General features: G+C 43.7%; 2 protein-coding genes across 3 annotated transcripts in view; both read left to right on the forward strand.

Moving 5' to 3' along the window:
- Positions 1–1,080: 1,080 nt before the first annotated feature.
- LOC118854148 (mitochondrial uncoupling protein 2-like) lies at positions 1,081–2,037 on the forward strand. 2 transcript variants are annotated; one of them, XM_036764487.1, is made up of 2 exons: positions 1,081–1,614; positions 1,717–2,037. In XM_036764487.1, the coding sequence occupies exons 1-2, from the start codon at positions 1,081–1,083 to the stop codon at positions 2,011–2,013; spliced, it is 831 nt and encodes a 276-aa protein (XP_036620382.1). In that variant the 3' UTR covers positions 2,014–2,037. The 2 variants fall into 2 exon arrangements, with proteins under 2 accessions (XP_036620382.1, XP_036620381.1); XM_036764486.1 differs by having other exon boundaries at positions 1,081–2,037.
- A 1,016-nt stretch (positions 2,038–3,053) lies between these two features.
- Positions 3,054–19,402, forward strand: part of COPB1 (COPI coat complex subunit beta 1) — a 36,287-nt gene continuing 19,938 nt past the window's right edge. Inside the window, exons 1-8 of the mRNA XM_036763500.1 lie at positions 3,054–3,151; positions 4,765–4,914; positions 10,029–10,258; positions 10,789–10,958; positions 15,191–15,305; positions 15,553–15,645; positions 16,611–16,748; positions 18,231–18,350. Of these exons, the coding sequence (XP_036619395.1) occupies positions 4,824–4,914; positions 10,029–10,258; positions 10,789–10,958; positions 15,191–15,305; positions 15,553–15,645; positions 16,611–16,748; positions 18,231–18,350 (957 nt within the window). The 5' untranslated portion in view covers positions 3,054–3,151; positions 4,765–4,823. The remainder of the gene's footprint in view (positions 3,152–4,764; positions 4,915–10,028; positions 10,259–10,788; positions 10,959–15,190; positions 15,306–15,552; positions 15,646–16,610; positions 16,749–18,230; positions 18,351–19,402) is intronic.

Consider the following 19,402-nt stretch of genomic DNA (forward strand, 5'->3'; position numbering starts at 1 on the left):
CGTACCATATGTAATTACAGTGCCCTAGCATCATGGAGCAATGGAAGTTGATATCTGCCAATAAACACACCTTGGAAATGACTTTAACTGCCCTGTGATGGTAGGGCAGCAAGGTGGCACAGTGAAAGGTGCACTGGGCCTGGAGTCAGGAAGACCTGACTTCAAATCCAGTCTCAGATACTTACTAACTATGTGACCTTGGGCAAGTCACTTAACCATGTTTGCCTCAGTTTCCTCATCTGTAAAATCAGCTGGAGAAGGAAACGACAAACTACTCCAGTATCTCTGCCAAGAAAACCCCAAATGGAGTCAGGGAGAGTCAGACATGACTGAATAACAACAATGATGGCTGGGGGAGGTGGTGCAGGGGGTGGGGGAGAGAAGCATGAAAATTATACTAGAGTTGGAATGGATTTTGAGTGTTTTCTTTAAAATTTCAAATGGGTAGATTGGAGGATAAGATATAATAGGTAATAAGTACCTGTTTGATAACAAGATGACTAGAAAGACCTGATACCTGTCTCCCTTTCTGGAAATGAGTTGCAACAGAAGTAGCAATGTCGTTTACAAAAACCCAAAGTTTTCCCCAGTTGCCTAGGTCCTGCTTTCTACTTCCTGTGAGGATCAAATGAGATAACCATAGTAAGTACTATATAAATGCTGGTAATTATTATTATTGTTATTTCACTCATTTAATCACTCATTCATCTTCTTCATTGAGATCTTCTAGGCACCCAGCCGAGAGACAGCTAGGCAGCCCCTCCAGCCTGCCGGGTGCCGGATCCTGCTGCAGACCTCGTGTCTCCCGCCAGCTCCTCGTGTTTTCCTCTACGGTCCCGGGCACATAGTATGATCATTAGGTGTTCAGTTTCCCAACAACTTTCTATGGAAAATCAAGGGAAGTGGGCCATGGTTGCCGTGAGCAACTTTGAACAGCGGGACACCTTTAGAGAAGCTTGATCAAGGTGCCATCATTGTGAGACCCTTCAGATCAGGACTCCGGCAGAGTTCCTCTATCTCGTCTTGCTCAATCCATTTCTCCTCTGCCTCCTGGGAAGTAGCAGAAAGCCAGCATCCATCATGGTTGGATTTAAGCCTACAGATGTGCCTCCAACAGCCACCATAAAGTTCCTCAGGGCTGGCACCGCTGCCTGCATCGCCAACCTCATCACCTTCCCCCTGGACATAGCCAAAGTCCGGCTGCAGATTCAAGGAGAGAGCCAGGGGGCCATCCGAGCTTCCTCTACCAATGCCCAGTATCGGGGTGTCATGGGCACCATTCTGACCATGGTGAAGACTGAGGGCCCTGGCAGTCTGTACAATGGGCTGGTGGCTGGGTTGCAGCGCCAGATGAGTTTTGCCTCTGTCCGCATTGGCCTCTATGACTCTGTCAAGCAGTTCTACACCAAGGGATCTGAGCATGCAGGCATTGGGAGCTGCCTCCTGGCAGGCTGCACCACAGGGGCACTGGCAGTGGGCGTACCCCAACCCACAGATGTGGGGAAGGTACGTTTCCAGGCCCAGGCTCGTGCAGGTGGCAACCGGAGATACCAGGGTACAGTGGATGCCTATAAGAATATTGCCCGAGAGGAGGGCCTTCGGGGCTTATGGAAAGGAACTTCACCTAATGTCGCCCGCAATGCTATCGTCAACTGTGCTGAGCTGGTGACCTATGATCTAATCAAAGATGCCCTCCTGAAGGCCCATCTCATGACTGATGATCTTCCGTGCCACTTCACATCAGCCTTTGGGGCTGGCTTCTGCACCACCATCATTGCTTCCCCTGTGGATGTGGTCAAGACGAGATACATGAACTCTGCTGCGGGCCAGTATGCCAGTGCTGGCCACTGTGCCCTCACCACGCTTCGGAAGGAGGGACCCCAAGCCTTCTACAAAGGGTTCATGCCTTCCTTCCTCCACTTGGGCTCCTGGAATGTAGTGATGTTTGTCACCTACAAACAACTGAAACGGGCCCTGATGGCCACTCACACTTCCCGGGAAGCTCCTTTCTGAGCCCTCTCCTGCTAGCTTTTCTGCTTTGAGTTCAGACCCCATCCTGCCTCTCCTCCCCATTTTTCCCCTATTCCTCTCCTCCCCTGCCTTAGCATTGAAGGAACCCCCTCCACCTTAGTTAGCCCCATTTAAACCTTCTCCAGCCTACTTCTGCCATTACAGCCTCACCCAGTTCTTAAGCTCCTTCTAATAAAGCCAGACCAGAACCCACAAAAAAAAAAACAACAACAACAACAAAAGCCTTAAGCACTTAGGGTGTGCAGAGCCCTAGATTGTAACCCCCTTGAGGGGAAGGGACTGTCTTTGCCTCTTATTGTATCCCCAGTGCTTAGCATAATGCCTGGCACATAGTAGGTGCCCAATAAATGTTTACTGATTGATTGCTAAGGGCAGAGGGCACAAATGTGAAAAATGAAACATTCTCTGCCTTTAAAAGAGCTTACTACACATCTAATAGCAGGGAAAAATCAGAGACGATATAAATAGCAAATATAAGGTTAGTGGTTCAGTTGTCTCCGACTCTTCGTGACCCCATTTGGAGTTTTCTTGGCAGAGATACTGGAGTGTTTTGCTATTTCCTTCTCCAGGTGATTTTACAGATGAGGAAACTGAGGCAAACAGGGTTAAGTGACTTGCCCAGGGTGACACCTCTAGTCTTACTGCGGCTGTCCAATTATATCTTACATGTTATACATGGCATTACATCATGGTATAATCACTACTGTTATTCTCAGCTCGGCTCTGGGTTTCCGCACTGCTCATAACAGTGCTGCGCTGCCAGGGTCACGTAGACAGAATTGCACTGGGTAGAATGGGAGCTCCCCGCGGCCAGGACCGGTCTGATCCCCGCAGAGGAGCCCAGGCTGCTTAACTAGAGCGTTCGCGGGAATGCGCGACCGCCCAGCAGGGGGCGAGCTGCTGGAAGGCTCCACTTGGCTTCGTCAATCGGCGTGAGCGGGGCGGAGTTGAGGCGGGGCCGAGGACGTGGGACGCGAAGCTGCGCGGCGGGAGGAGGCGTGTCCTGTCCGGGCCGCCGTAGACGCTAGGTGGCCTCGGTCCCCATCGCTTCCACGTCAGCCCGGGACTCTGAGGAGCTGCCGCCGCCGCTGCTGCTGCCGCCGTCACCGCCCCGGGCCAGGTAGCGGGTAGGGGTCGAGGCTGGGCCGGGCTGCGGGCCGAGGCGCCCCGAGGTCGGGCCGCGCCCCTCCGTTGGGAAGGGGCGGCAGGGCGGGCTTAGGCGGGGTCGCGTCCCTGGGCCTGCTCGGCCCAGTCCTCGGAGCCCTCCCCCTCAGGCTGAGGCCGGGCCGGGGGCGGGAGTGGCGGAGGGGGGGCGTCTGTCAGGCCTCTGACCCCTGACCTAGGGGGTGCTGACTCCGCAGGTCTGACTCGGCCCGGCAAGTCAGGGCTTGACCTCCAGCCCTCCGTGCCCAGGCCGGGGCCCGGGCACCCGGGGACCGACTCGTCCGGAGCCGCCCCTCCCAGCCCCCTGCTCCGCATCGCCCTGCGCGTCCCCCGTATCCATCTACTGACCCCGGGCTTTTCACCTGGCCGTCCCCGCCTCCTGGAATGCCCTCTCTCCCCTTCTCTACCCCCGCCTTCCGCAGGCAGCCCTGGACCCCTTCTCTATGGTGTTTGCACCAGCGAGCGTTGGACTGGCAGCCCCTTGAGGGCAGGCACTGCCCTCTGCCTTTCCCCATATCTCCTGCATTTAGTGCAGCGTCTGGCATACAGCAGGCGCTTAATAAACGCACGTTGACCGATCCTGTACTTACCATCAACAAAAATAGCCCTTATTCTTTCAGCAGTTTGAAATCGGCTCAAAACCACCCTGAAGTAGGTAAAGAAAAAGGGGAAGTAGGTAGAAGAATTATTCTCGTTTTACCAACGAGGGAAACTGAGCCTTTGAAAGCAAATGTGACAGCCGGGGTCACAGAGGAGCCGTAACATAGGGAAGGAAACACAGCTCTCTCCCAAACCCTGAATCCAGTATTTGTCTTAGAGCTCTCTCAGCGTGTATCCTCATAGACTCTAAGCCCAGTTAGGGTGAGATAGGAGACTAGGGGACTGGCCTTGTCATTTTTTTTTTAATTTCCCCCACCAGAGCTGGTTGGCACCTTCACTGCAGCTTAATCTTAGCAGCCTAGAGTACTGCAGTTGCCACATAGTGTGTATCAAAGGCAAGACTGGGCAGAAACTTTATCTCTTTTTTTCTCTCAGAGAAATAAGTTTAGAGCACAAGGCTTTGTACACAGATGCTTGGCGCATGTTTAAGTGACTCCATATTCATTTCAATGAAGCAACTTCCTCAGAATCTTAGATTATAATTATTATCAAAAATTGAGACTGTGTCTCCTTACCTTGCCCGGGCTGGAAGTGCATTGGCCACACACCCGCTAATCCTGGCATGGATCATCGCAGAAGCTTTGATTTGTCTGCTTTTCCAACTTGGACCACTTTGTCCTCTCCTTAGGTGGCTCTCCCCCTCCCTCCCAAAGGCTCGCGGTATCGGTGCCAGACTTAGTGCTGACGCCCAGTTGACTTTAGCTCAGAATTTCCCAACTCAAGCGGTCCAGCAGCCTCAACTTCCCTAGGAGCAAGAATCACAGGCATGTGATGCTGTACCCAGGCAGTCTTAGACTGTTTTCAAGCTATTAAGCAGAACTGAGTGTGTTTATTTGCCAGTACTTAAGAGTATGTTTATTGACTTATTAAAACTTTTTAATAAGTAATGATGTCTTGTGCTTATTCTAGGATTTCTGATATTTATCATCAAAAATACTCGCACTGTGGAGTACACATAACCAAACATCATGACTGCCGCAGAAAACGTATGCTATACGTTAATTAATGTACCAATGGATTCAGAACCACCATCAGAAATTATCTTAAAAAATGACCTCGGTAAGTGAAGGATGGGAAACCTTGACATGGACATATTTGTTTATGAAGCTAATTTATAATTGGAAACGGTAGATTTTTATTTTATTTCAGTACAAGAGATCTATGATTTCATCTTTGTAGAGATTGCCTTTATCAGTGCAGCCCACAGCCTTGCCTACTGTCTTCATGAGTTGTGGTGGGTTAAAAAATTCATTACATTTTGGCTACTTTCTGGGGATGTGCTTTTCTGAACCTTGCTAAGCTGGTCTTCCAATGATAAAAAGCATTAGGAGGCTAGGTTTTCAGACCTTTTCTCCTTGGTAAGACAGAGCTTGAACCTTGCTGACACAGCCTTTGCGAATCTGTGGTCACCACCACACTGTGAAGAGGCATAAAAGAAAAGTTAATGTAGGGGATTTTAGTCTAGAGCTTTCATATGAAGAAAACCATGTATAAATAGGTTAGTAAAAGTGCTTCTAAACATTCTGTGAATGTCTGTCATACTAAAAATTAAAATTTCTCTTCTGCTAAGACTACATATATTATTATTTGTTTAAATTTCCAGCACCTACATGGCACATTGAATGTAACAGGCACTTATCAAATATTTTTAAAATTGGATTGAAATTTGAAAATAGGACATGATCTATCTGAATAATGCAAAAAGAACGTAAGAGATGGGCTGTGTGATGACATATTTGTAAGGTGCTTTGTATAGGAGCGGTATAAATGCTTATTCCCTTTCACCTCCCACAAAGCACAGCCTTGCTTTTAGAGGTCCTCTCTTCTTTTTAAGAAGTTACAGGTAATTGGTGGTGGGTACAAGGTTGAGACTGTCTTGGTCTCATTGTGAGACCTTTGTGTGGTCTTCTTATATTACATAAACCAAAGGAGACTGACTTCTTACCTAAGATCATAAGATTTAGAGCTAGAAGGACACTTAGCAATAATAATAACAATAGTTGGCATTATATAGCACCTTTAAAGTTTGCAAAGCAGTTTTTATATGTATATTTGTGTGTGTGTGTTAATCTCCAGTGAAAAATAGGGAGCTTATAGATATTATCTTCCCTTTCTGCAACTGAGTAAACTCAAACTTAGGTTATCTATAGTAATACAAATACTAAATGTCAAGGAAAGTATTTGAACACAGACTTCCTGAACTCCCAAGTTCTGTATTCTTTCTTATCTCTCGTTCTGCCTCAATCCTCTGCAGAAACTAGGAAACTGAGGCACAGAGGAGTGTGGAATGACCTATCTAAGCCATATATTTATAGTAAGTAGCAGAAGGAGGATTTGCATCCAAGTCCTTATGACAAGATTATGGTCCTGGAAGCATTTATCTTATTCAGAATAGAGGACAGGTAAAGAGGTTACCTTGAACCTGGGTTCAGGTCCTGCCTCTGATACACATAATAGCGGTTCTGACCCAGGACAAGATCTATCACTTCTCAGTGCCCCAGGCAATTCTGTAAGCCTGTAAGTGACTGAGCATTTGCTGATCTGACTTACAGAAGGAGCTTCCACATGGATGACCTCATAGATGCAGTAAAAAAAAAAAATCCATATGAGGATATCCAGGAGCCACATGGGAGAAACATAATACAGTGTGTTTGGGTGAAGAACCACAGAGGAAGGGACTAAAATATCATTGTCATTATAGCATACTACAGACCACCAAGATAAAAAGGAGGTATAGATGAGTACTTCAGGAAGCAGATCATGAGACTGGCGCAGAGGCTTGCTATAGTAGTGAGAAAGAGGGAGGGGTCAGTTATCTAGATGTCTGTTAGAAATAGTGATTTCAAAAGCAGAGCAGCTAATAATTTCTTGACTTCCCATTATTATTTCACTCTTAAAAATGTGAAGAAATTCAGCAAGAGAAATTTCTGTTTTGTATCAGAATCTAACGAACAGGAGTAACTTGATGCTAAGATGGACATGTTGGAAACCCTCGGGGAATGTGACCACTCATTCTTAGAATTCATGATAAAGGAGAAGAGTATAACATTCACCCTAGATTTGGGGGAAGTAGATTTCAGAGTTAAGATCAAAGACAAATAGGCTCCCATGGCCTTAAAAATCTACTGGGGAAGTTGGATAGGAACTTCTCAATAAGATTCCAAAGACCCAAAGAGAAATAAGGAGAAAAAAAGGGAGATGTCTAAAGAGACTGGTGGAGATGCACAGGGAACTTACCAGTCAAATTGAGTTTGTAAAAGACATATGCAAAAGATGAAAGCAAGCACAGATAACAGAGGTTCAATTGGTCATCAAACATTTACTAAGTGCCAAATACTGAAATAAGCACTGGAAATAAAAAGGAGCAAAAACAAGCTCTGCCTACAATGAACTTAACATTCTAAAGGAGAAAGATAATATATATAAATCAGTGCACACAAGATAAATATGCAGCCGATGGGAGCTAATCTTAGAAGGAATGGCATTAGCAGCTGGGGGTACCAGGAAAGTCCTCTTGTAGCTGGTACTTGAGCTCAGTCAAAGGAAGACAGTTATTCTTCTAAGAGTTGAAAGTTAGGAGGAAGAGCATCTGGGTATGGAAAACAGCCTGTGCAGAGGCTTGGAAAGGCATGTTGTGTGTGAGGGACAGCAAGTGTTTCAGTAGGGCTGGATCATGGAGTATGTAGAGGAGAGTAGAACGTAAAAAGACTGAAAAGGTAGCAAGGGGCCATAAAAGGAAGAGATTTAAATGCCAAAAAAAACCTTCTGTCTGATGAGGGGCAGAGGGTTGTGTGTAATACAGTCCTACTAACACTTTAGGAAAATCACTTTGGCAGCTCTTGAGGATGGATCGTAGTGGGGAGAGGCCTGAGACAGAAGACTGTTTCAGTAGTCTATGCCGGCAGTGATGAGGTCCTGCACAAAAGTGGTGAAGTGATATTGTAGAGAAAGAAATTAAAGATTTGTCCACTGACTCAGTATGTCAAGACAAGAGAGAGGAGCTAAAGATGATACCAAGGTTTCGGATCTGGCTGTCCGGAAGACTGTAGGTACCTTCAGTAGTCATAGGAAAGTTCAGAAAAGGGGTGGGTTTTGGGAAAAGATAATGAGTTGTGTTTTGGCCATCTTGAATACAGAAATAATAATGTGGCACAGCCCTGTAAAAATAGTGTCTAGAGCACGAACACTCAGATTGAGCCACAGTTGTAAGGAAGGTGAGAGATGGCAGAAAAGTTTGGTTTTTTTAAAGCTACGTTTGGGAAAAGTGGAGTACGTAAGAAGACAGGCCTGGTAAATGGGTCAGTGATAGAGGAAGAGACACAGCTGAGCTGCCCAGCTCTTATTTTACTTCTCTTTTCTCCGCCTAGCCTAGCAAAGTGACTTTAAGTGGCTAATAGGGAGCCATTCCCTTCCCTCTGAGATTGAGATAGATAGCTAGAGCACTGGACAAATTCTGCTGTTCTTGAATTCAGAACTGGTGGAATGGCTTGATGTAAAAGTCAGTCCGTAATAGTTGGCTGTCACCTTGGAAGGCATTTTCTGGTACCCCAGGGAACAGTGGTTGTTGAGCATCTTTATCCTTGGTTTGGATAAACAAAGATGACGTGCTTAGCAGATTTTCAGATGACACAGAGGAATAGAAAGTTCCCTGGATGGCAGAGTCAGGATTCATAAATACCTTGACAAGGTAGAATCTTGGGTAGAATCTACTGAAACTTAAATAGGGATAAAGTTTTACACTTGTTTGGAAAAAATGGTTTCCCTAGCATGAAATGCAGGGGGTGGCACTATGCTGACAGGGAGACTTAGCTAGACAGAAGTCCATGTAAAAAGGGATTGGGGGTTTTAATGGACTGCAGGCCCACTTGATAAGTCACCAGGATGATATGGTAGCCAGTAAAATGAATGAGGAGATGACAGTTCCACTGTATTTTGCCTTAGGTCAAACCCCATCTGGAATATTGTATGCAAGTCTGCTGGCCGTCTTTTACAAAGATAGGCTGGAAAATGCCCTGAATATGGCAGCTAGGATGGTGAAGGGCCTTAAGATCATGCCATATGAGGATGGGATCAACTGGGGAAAGGTCAAAGTCCTGGCCCTGAAGTCAGAGGACCTGGGTTCAAATCCTGTTTATGGTGCTTACTGCCTGGGGAACCTTGGGTAAATCATGTAGCCTCCCTCATACCTCCATTTCCTCATGTGTAAGATGAAGGTGTTGAGCTTGATGGTCTCTGAGGTTCTTTCCTGCTTTACTAAAGCTCTCATCCTATAATCCTGTGTGTATCTTGAAGAAAAGACTTGGGGAGGGAGAGGGTGGCTCTTGAGAGCTAGCTTTCTGTTCTGGGAGGGGGCAGTTTTTTGTTCTTGATTCCACAGAGCAGAACTAGAAGCAGTGGAGTATACATGACAAAGGCAAATCTAGCTATGATCGAAGTGAGAAAACGTCCCAACATTTTTTTGTTACAGATTGAACAGTAAGATACTAATGATTTTTAAGGAAATTTGCATCTCTTAGTTTTGCTAGTTTATAAATACTAGTAAAAATTCAAGAACAAAATAAACATAAATCATGGAAAAACAGAGATATTAGTGATGTTTTCTGGACTTGGTATCTTCCATAGTGCCAAGCCAGTACATACAGTTCTCAGATTCAGGATGATAGCTGAGGGAGGGGGAAAGGAGAAAGAAAACCCCCAAGTTCATTGAATGTTGCTGCATGGAACTCTCTCTAATCAGTCTCGGTTTCTGAGCTTGGTCCACATTGAAGCAAACCTCTCTACCCTGAGTCCCAGTATCCTAGGACTACAGAAGGACCCTTAGCAGCCAACTATACCATTCCTTCCATTTTATAGATGAGGAAGCTGAGAACAAAAGAGGGAGGAGGACTTGCCGAAGTCAGTGGTGGAGGGAGGACCAGAACTAAGATCTGTTGGCTCTCAGGCCAAGCCTCTTTCACTGTCCCAGGACCCTGTCACTAATTAGTTTGTGTTTTCATTTTCACATGACTCTTTCCTATTCGGTATTTATCACAAGTCTTTACAGCTTGAATTTTTCATGAGACTGATTTTGGGCTTTGTTGGCTGAAGTTTTGATGTTTTTCATTTGGTTGTTATTTCAATAACTTTCTTCCTGAGACTATTATGCATTTTTTTTAACTTGTGCTTTTAATTAGAAAAGGGAGATGTGAAATCAAAGACTGAGGCTTTGAAGAAAGTAATCATTATGATCCTGAATGGTGAAAAGCTTCCTGGACTACTGATGACCATCATTCGATTTGTGCTGCCTCTCCAGGATCACACCATCAAAAAATTACTCCTAGTATTTTGGGAAATCGTTCCCAAAACAACTCCAGATGGTCGACTTTTACACGAGATGATTCTTGTGTGTGATGCTTATCGAAAGGTAAATCAGAGTGCTTTAGGGCTAGAATTTGGTTCTGTTTTTGCTCCTGTTTCTGAGTAATTTTTAAAAAATTACTTGTCATTTCCTTAAGATTTCTTTTTGAGCAGAAAAATGTAGTGATATTCATAACTAGGTTCCTTTTTGTGAAATGGGAAAATTCATCTTATTCCAAAATGAATTCATTTCTTGTTGTCTTTGCTGGTATTCCCTATGTACATATTATGAATGAAAAATAAGGTACTTAACAAGAACTTTTATAAAATTATCTGACACTAAGGACACAGAGAGAACAAAAGTTTAAGTTGATTCATATGAGCAGCAGTTAGAATTAGGCTAACATGTTCCATTTGATATGGAAGTGGTAAAACTCTTCTTTCCTGCACTCTTCCTTCAAAGCATTATGACATTGAAAACTTCTTTGGTGGCTTTAGCATTTTAAAAAAGAGACTTTGAAGGATAAATATTTCTTTAAAAAATAATGAGGACTCCAGAAAAAAAGAAAGTATCTGCTGTTTGAATTTGTGTTTCAGGATCTTCAGCACCCCAATGAGTTTATTCGGGGCTCCACTCTTCGTTTTCTTTGCAAATTGAAAGAAGCTGAGTTACTGGAGCCTCTGATGCCAGCTATCCGGGCCTGCCTGGAGCATCGGCACAGCTACGTCCGGAGGAATGCTGTCCTGGCCATCTATACTATTTACAGGTACATTCGTGTTCATGCTTCTACTGCAGTACAGACATGAGTAAGTGGGAGGAGGAGCTGACAACATCTTTCATGTCTTTAATTCTGGGAGCACTGGGCAGTATTAGATGCCTTTTCTCTCCTCTCACAGAGCCAATACTGGCTCCTTCCTTCCTTAGGCAACTTTTTAAATAAGTTTACTAACACTCAACAAATAAAATATGGGGAAAAAACTCCAAATAAAATGTAAACTATTTGCAGTCAGTTAAAAATATAATTTTTTTTACTTCTTTTTTTTTATTTTAAATTTATTTATTTAACATATTTAGTTTTCAGCATTGATTTTCACAAGAGTTTGAATTACAAATTTTCTCCCCATTTCTACCCTCCCCCCCACTCCAAGATGGCGTATATTCTGGTTGCACTGTTCCCCAGTCAGCCATTTCTTCTGTCATCCCACTCCCCTCCCATCCCCTTTTCCCTTCCTTTCTTGTAGGGCAAGATAAATTTCTACGCCTCATTGCCTCTGTATCTTATTTTCTAGTTGCATGCAAAAACTTTTTTTTGTTGTTTTTGAACATCTGTTTTTAAAATTTTGAGCTCCAAATTCTCTCCCTTCTTCCCTTCCCACCCACCTTCCCTAAGAAGTCAAGCAATTCAACATAGGCCACATGTGTATCATTATGTATAACCCTTCCACAATACTTATGTTGTGTAAGACTAACTATATTTTGCTCCTTCCCAACCCATCCCCCTTTATTGAATTTTCTCCCTTGACCCTGTCCCCTTTCCAAAGTGTTTGTTTTTGATTACCTGCACCCCCATCTGCCCTCTCCTCCATCATCCCCCCCTTTTTTATCTTCTTCCCTCTTCTTTCCTGTGGGGTAAGATACCCAATTGAGTATTTATGGTATTCCCTCCTCAGGCCAAATCTGATGAGAGCAACATTCACTCATTCCCCCCTCACCTGCCCTCTCCCCTCCTCCCACAGAACTGCTTCCTCTTGCCACCTTTATGCGAGATAATCCACCCCATTCTATCTCTCCCTATCTCCCTCTCTCAATATATTCCTCAATATATTCTCATCCCTTAATTTGATTTTATTTCTTTTAGATATCTTCCCTTCATCTTCGACTCACCCTGTGTCCGCTCTCTTTCTCTCTATATATACATATACACATACATACAAACACATTCACATATATATATATACATAAACATATATATGCATATTCCCTTCAGCTACCCTAAGAGGTCTCATGAATCATACACATCATCTTTCCATGTAGGAATGTAAACAAAACAGTTCAACTTTAGTAAGTCCCTTGCAATTTCTTTTTCTTGTTCTTTTTCTTGATTACCTTTTCATGCTTCTCTTGATTCTTGTGTTTGAAAATCAAATTTTCTATTCACCTCTGGTCTTTTCACTGAGAAAGCTTGAAAGTCCTCTATTTTATTGAAAGTCCATATTTTGCCTTGGAGCATGATACTCAGTTTTGCTGGGTAGGTGATTCTAGGTTTTAATCCTAGCTCCACTGACCTCCAGAATATTGTATTCCAAGCCCTTCGATCTCTTAATGTAGAAGCTGCCAGATCTTGTGTCATTCTGATTGTGTTTCCACAATACTCAAATTGTTTCTTTCTGGCTGCTTTGCAGTATTTTCTCCTTGATCTGGGAGCTCTGGAATTTGGCGACAATATTCCTGGGAGATTTCTTTTTGGGATCTATTTGAGGAGGCGATCGATGGATTCTTTCAATTTCTGTTTTGCCCTGTGACTCTAGAATATCAGGGAAGTTCTCCTTGATAATTTCTTGGAAGATGATATCTAGGCTCTTTATTTGATCATGGCTTTCAGGTAGTCCAGTAATTTTTAAATTATCTCTCCTGGATCTATTTTCCAGGTCAGTGGTTTTTCCAATGAGATATTTCACATTATCTTCCATTTTTTTCATTCCTTTGGTTCTGTTTTATAATATCTTGATTTCTCATAAAGTCACTAGCTTCCACTTGCTCCAATCTGATTTTTAAGGTAGTATTTTCTTCAGTGGTTCGTTGGACCTCCTTTTCCATTTGGCTAATTCTGCCTTTCAAGGCATTCTTCTCCTCATTGGCTTTTTGGAGCTCTTTTGCCATTTGAGTTAGTCTATTTTTTAAGGTGTTGTTTTCTTCAGTGTATTTTTCAGTATTTTTTGGGGTCTCCTTTAGCAAGTCATTGACTTGTTTTTCATGGTTTTCTCGCATCCTTCTCGTTTCTCTTCCCAGTTTTTCCTCTACTTCTCTAACTTGCTTTTCCAAATCCTTTTTGAGCTCTTCTATGGCCTGGGGCCAGTTCATGTTTTTCTTGGAGGCTTTTGGTGTAGGCTCTTGCTCATTGTTGAATTCTTTAGGCTGTATGTTTTGGTCTTCTTTGTCACCAAAGAAAGAATCTAAAGTCTGAGACTGAATCTGGGTGTGTTTTCACTGCCTGGCCATATTCCCAACCAACTAACTTGATCCTTGAGTTTGTCAGCGGGGTATGACTGCTTGTAGACTAAAGAGTTCTATGTTCCACATTTGGGGGGGATGCGCCAGCTCTGCCACACCAGCACTCCTCCTTCCCCAAGGACCCCCAACCTGGACTGGGCTTAGATCTTCAGCAGGCTGTACATGCCTGCTCTGATCCGCCACTTAATTCCTCCCACCAGGTGGGCCTGGGGCCAGAAGCAACAGCAGCTGTAGCTGCCCCACCTCCGCTGCCCCAGGGCGGTGGCCAAACCTCAAACTCCTTCTACTCCCGCAGCTTTTCCCACTAACCTTCTCTGCTGTCTTTGGTGTTTGTGGGTTGAGAAGTCTGGTAACTGCCGCTGCTCACTGATTCAGGGCGCTAGGGCCCGCTCCTCCCAGCTCCTGGTCTGGTCGGTCCGAGCCGCTCACACTGGGCTCTGCTCCACTCATCTCCCAGCTCCGTGTGGGATAGACCTCACCCAGAGACTATCCAGGCTGTCCTGGGCTGGAACCCTGCTTCCCTCTGCTGTTTTGTGGGTTCTGCAGTTCTAGAATTGGTTCAGAGCCATTTTTTATAGGTTTTTGGAGGGACTCGGCAGGGAGCTCATGCTAGTCCCTACTTTCCAGCTGCCATCTTGGCTCCACCCCCCTAAAAATATAATTTTTAAAAAATACATTCTTTCTATGATAGGCACAAATTCACTCTGAGAACGTTTGTTTCACAAGAGTATAATGCAGTTATTTGTCTTCCCTTCTGTCATTTACAAAGCCTGTGGCTTCAGCCCTTCAGAGCACTTGAGGATCTGTGTATTCACTCAGGACTTGTTGTTTGTGGGTGTATTAGAGAGTTGGTTGAGCCTTGCCAGATACAGAAAACCCCTGTGACCTGGTGTCAAATCAGTATTCTGACCATCAGTTAGTGCCTAGGGCTGTGCTGGGTGGCACAGGGATGTTCTGGGGCCTTGTGCATGGCTCTTTGTCCCTCTCCGACTTCAATCCCAATGCCTTTGTTTTTGGAATTTTCTGCCTCCTACCCTGCTGCCAGGCTCCCTCACTCATTTACTGTGAGCCTGCCTCTAGAATTGACACCGTGTCTGTAAAGTAAGAGGAAATGGGTTCAGATTGGGGCTTGGGGGCACCCTCCCTTCAGAGGGAGGGACTTTAAAACATGAACATTTTTGTGTTCAGGGACCTTTTTTTCTTCCTGGTTCTCTGCTGCATCCCTAATAGTTGATGAATTACTGTATAGAAGGTGCTTGATCATGTTGTAGAGCCTTAGGATCACCATTTATCATTACATTCATAAATTGTGTGAGTCATGAAAGAAGTTTCTGTTTGATAAAATCCTGGCTAAATTGTCTTTCACCGTTATCTGTAACATATTTTACTAAAGTAAAGAACAGCTATTAAATAAATGAAGCACTCTAGTTTAGTTCAAAGAGCGTCAGACTGTAAAAGAGAAGATCTCAGTACTTGTTCTGCCTCATTGTGACTGAGGCCTTGGAGAAGCTGTTTCCAACCTCTAGACCTCAGTTTCATTACCTGTAAAATTAGGGTGGTTGGAGATCACATCGTCTGCTGAGATCCTTTCTAGCGGCAAAATTTGGTGATTTCTGTGCAAGATGCTAACATAGGTTTATGATACCTGCTGCCAACCTAATTGGGGCAAATGTCTGGAGGGCCTTGGAGTCAAGTCTAGTACTGAAACAACTGACATGGAAGGGTTTTCTTTTGGTGTCTCAGAATTTTCTACCATTTTACTTGAAGGAATTTTGAACATCTTATACCTGATGCTCCTGAACTCATCCATGACTTCCTGGTTAATGAGAAAGATGCAAGTTGTAAAAGAAATGCATTTATGATGCTCATCCATGCTGACCAGGTAAAGTACTTTTTTCTCTTATACTCAAAATGAAGCTTAGAACCGAAAGATTTATTTATAATTGTTTCTATCATTAGTGGTTCATACCCTAAAATAATCAAGATAATTTCATTTACAATGCATGAGATCTGTGTCATTTCATTGACTTTAGGCCCGAGAACCCAATTTGAGTAAAGAGAAAATTACTTTTCTGAAAGGGTTTTACACCTTCTCTGAATGGTGGCATTATGTTATTTCAATTATTTAGGATCGAGCTTTGGATTACCTAAGTACTTGCATTGACCAAGTTCAAACATTTGGGGACATTCTTCAGTTGGTCATTGTCGAACTGATTTACAAGGTAAGGGAGAAAATCTACATCATGTTAAAGCAGCCTGCCTACTCCTCGGATCAAATTAAACTCGTTGACATTTTTAAAAGCAGCCTCAAAGTGGCTTAGAGTAAAACCCAAGGCATTTACTTGACTGCAACACCACATCTTTTAGGAACCTCAAACAAATTTCTTCACAGCTCTGTGCTCAGGGTCACATTTTGGTTAAGAGAATCTAATACTTACCAGAGACACTTCACTTTGCTAATTTAGCTTTGTCAATTAATTGTTGTAAAAAGTAGAAATAGGTTAAGTTTTAATTTTTGGACAAAATGCTAAATTAGCCCTATCTTACTAAAGAATTCAGAAAATGTCTCTTAAAGAATGGAGTAAATTTTAATATACTAAATTGAAATTGCCAAACTCTTCTTTATGGAGAATGGAGGGGGAATTGGGCCAAATGGTACAAACAGCTGTTTTTCATTAACATAATGATAGTTTAGGACAGCCAGAAGATTTCCTGAGAGTAAGGTTCCTTGCTGTCTAGCAGCCTCCCCTTTGCCTAATAGAAAAGTAATTTCTAGACCACGATGGTCTAAGGGCGTTTTGACTGGTGTCCCTTACTTAACAGCCAGACAAATTCTGAAATAAATACCCAGTCTTACAAAGCAAATAAGTTAGTGATTATTTGATTTAAATAAGAGTTCAGCTTTCGATAATATGTTAGATTTTACAAAAATTTGCTTTTCCGTGGCCAATATATTACATAAAAGTCTTTATACAAGGTAGGAAGTGTTTAAATGAAAAACATCCTCTTGAAAAGTTACTTGAGTATGTCATTTGCCACAGTCTCTTACTACATTGGCCATTCTATTGTCTTTATATAAATCCTATTTAAAGGTGATCTTTCATAGGATCAAGTCCTATAGGAGCTTTCTTATTGTATGGACAAGTATTCCTAGTGTCTGTTGAAACCATGTTGTTTTTTTCTCTAGGTGTGTCATGCAAATCCATCAGAAAGAGCTCGTTTTATTCGTTGCATCTATAATTTATTGCAATCATCTAGCCCTGCAGTAAAATATGAAGCTGCAGGCACCTTAGTGACACTCTCTAGTGCCCCAACAGCAATCAAGGTATTGAAGTCATTTGTGTCTTTCGGGATAATGTTGGTTAAAAAATGAGATGTTAAAAAAAAAAATGAGATGTTTTATGGACTTTGTGTTCAGTCACTTGGTACAGTTCACTTTGTATTCATACAACATAAAATGAATAGGAATTACATGAAGCCATTTCCTTACCTAATGTGATTCTGCTTTTTCTTTTTTATTTTAGTTTTTCAATTAAGCATTTTTCTCTCTTACCTCTTCCTCCCCAGCCCCAGGGGAGGGAGAAGGGGGGAGACAGGAGACAACCCACAAACAAATTTTTGTAACAAATATTCATAGTCAAAACAAATCCTCACATTAGCCCACTTTCTGAGAGACACGGTATCCTCAGGGCCTACCAGCATTCCTCCTTCTTGGAGGTGCTTTCAAAAGCTTTCCTTAGTTGGATTACAAGAAAGGTTGCATTGGTTGGCTCTGATTCATGATCTTAGCCAGTCACTTTTTTCCATCTGTCCTCAATTTCGATCAGAAATATAATAAAAGAGCAACTCTCCAAAGGTCTTAGGAAGTGAGTCATTTTGAATATTCAGGTTCTTTGGAGAGCTGAGTGTTTCTCTCTTTAAACTCCAAGATCTGTTATATATGTCAATTATTTGGGATGTAAATCTTTCCAGAATGAATTTTAGATTTGCTTGTTGCCTTAAACAGTATACTGGCCACAGTTTAACTGTTTCCTGATTATTCCTGGCCATGATGATAAGAATCACGTTTCCGTAGTGCCCTCCTCACAGCAGCCCTCTGAGGTAGCTAGTACAAGTGTTGTTGCCCCGGTTTTGTAAATGCCAGTTGGCAGTGGAATGGCTTGCCCAGGGTGCCAGCTAGTGTACAAGGAGGGCTTCAAAGCCTTGTTTCTCCCTCCTGGACAGCCTGGAGCTCCTTCTGCAGGCCTGCCTCCGCCTCTTAAAGCTTCGGCCACTCGAGGGACTTTCTCAGACTCTGCCGAGGTTGGGAGAGCCTTTTGCCCCTCACTGAGGAGCTGAGCTGCCTGGCTTCTGCTGGTCCTTGTGTACCGACTTTTCGTGGTTTTTCTTTTTGCACTCTTGCTTCCAGACTGTTAGCTGTCACTTCTTGTCATTAGAGCAGCCCCATCTCCCCTTCTCATTTGCTGCTGTTCATCTGCTGTCAGCTGGGAAATGAGGTAAAAACAGCAGCTGGCACTTAGAAGTTTGCAGCACACTATAAATACGATCTCTTTTGGTCTTCACGACAGTCCTGGGAGGGATGTGCTAGCATCCCCATTTTGCAGATAGAGGGAGTGAGACAGCAGGAAGTGACCTACCTAGAGGCAGCTCGGTGATGCAGTAGATGAAGCTCTGGGCTCTTTTGGCTGCTCGGGGGTCTTCTGTGCTGCTCTCCTGATTCTTGGGGCTGCTAGACTGGACTGTTCTAGTATGTGTGGTTGGGGGTCACCGCAATATGTTCTTAAATGTTTGTGCTTCTGTTCTCCAGGCCGCTGCTCAGTGTTACATTGACTTAATTATTAAAGAGAGTGACAACAATGTAAAGCTCATTGTCCTGGATCGATTGATAGAGCTAAAAGAGCATCCTGCTCACGAGCGCGTGCTACAGGTAAGTGTGGTCTCAGAACAGTCTTTAGGGGCTGGCAAAGGCTTTTGGTCAGTGAGGCAGCAAACATTTCCTTAATACATTCTGTGTGCTAGGGACCCCGTCACGAACTGGAGAGATATAAATACAATGAATGAAAACAGACCAAGCTCCCAGAGTGTATGTTGTTTGGGGACAGGGACCATGTACATGTATAAGTGTATGCAGAATAAATATAAAGAGAATAAATACAAATAAATAAAAAGTAGTTAACTACAAGAGGAAGCTACATGGCTCAGTGGATAGAGTGCTGGGCCTGGAGTCAAGAAGAACTGAGTTCAAATCCAGTCTCAAGATACTCACTAGCTGTGTGACCCTGGGCAAGTCAAGTAACCTCTGTTTGCCTTAATCTGCCAGAAAAGGAAATGGCAAACCACTCCAGTGTCTTTGCCAAGAAAACCCCGTGGACAGCATGGTTCGCGGGGTCACAACTGAACAACTAAACAACAAAGTTTACTACAAGCCAGTTTGGGAAGAAGAAGATATTGGCAGCTGAGGGGATCGGTAGAGTCTTCAGGTGGTAGTAACGACTCACTTCATCTCTGCTCATGGAATCCTTCCTCCTCCTTCATGGCTGTGCTCATTGAGCTGTGTTTGGAAGGAAGGGGAAGGATTTCTGAGCAGAAGTGAACTGAGTCATTACTAAATCTGTTGGTATAAATCCTAGACCAAATGAACACCTCAGGGGTTGGAAGTATTGCTGTGGTCAGTGTGATTTGGTGGTTGTGAGTGAGCATTCACTTTCTTCTGAGTCCTTCCTTTCTAACCACAGATGTGCTGCAGCTTCCCCACCCACAAACCCCCTTTCCTTGAGTCTGCCCTCCTTTCCAGCTATCCTAAGGCCCTCCTCACCCTTACTGTGAAACTTGTAGAAAAGACCATCTGCAGTATCTCGTCCCTTGTCCCCTTCTCAGCCCTCTGCCTTCAGCTTCCCCACCACTGAAAGAGCTCTTCAGTGTCCCCAGTGATCCCTTCTCTGTCAGGCCCACCATCGGAGGGTCTTCTCAGGCCTTATC

This window comes from Trichosurus vulpecula, chromosome 6 (assembly GCF_011100635.1).
Source record: "Trichosurus vulpecula isolate mTriVul1 chromosome 6, mTriVul1.pri, whole genome shotgun sequence".
Classification (NCBI taxonomy): Eukaryota; Metazoa; Chordata; class Mammalia; order Diprotodontia; family Phalangeridae; genus Trichosurus; species Trichosurus vulpecula.

Coding starts and splice junctions, on each gene's coding strand:
- LOC118854148 (XM_036764486.1), top strand. CDS start 1,081: ATGGTTGGATTTAAGCCTACAGATGTGCCTCCAACAGCCACCATAAAG.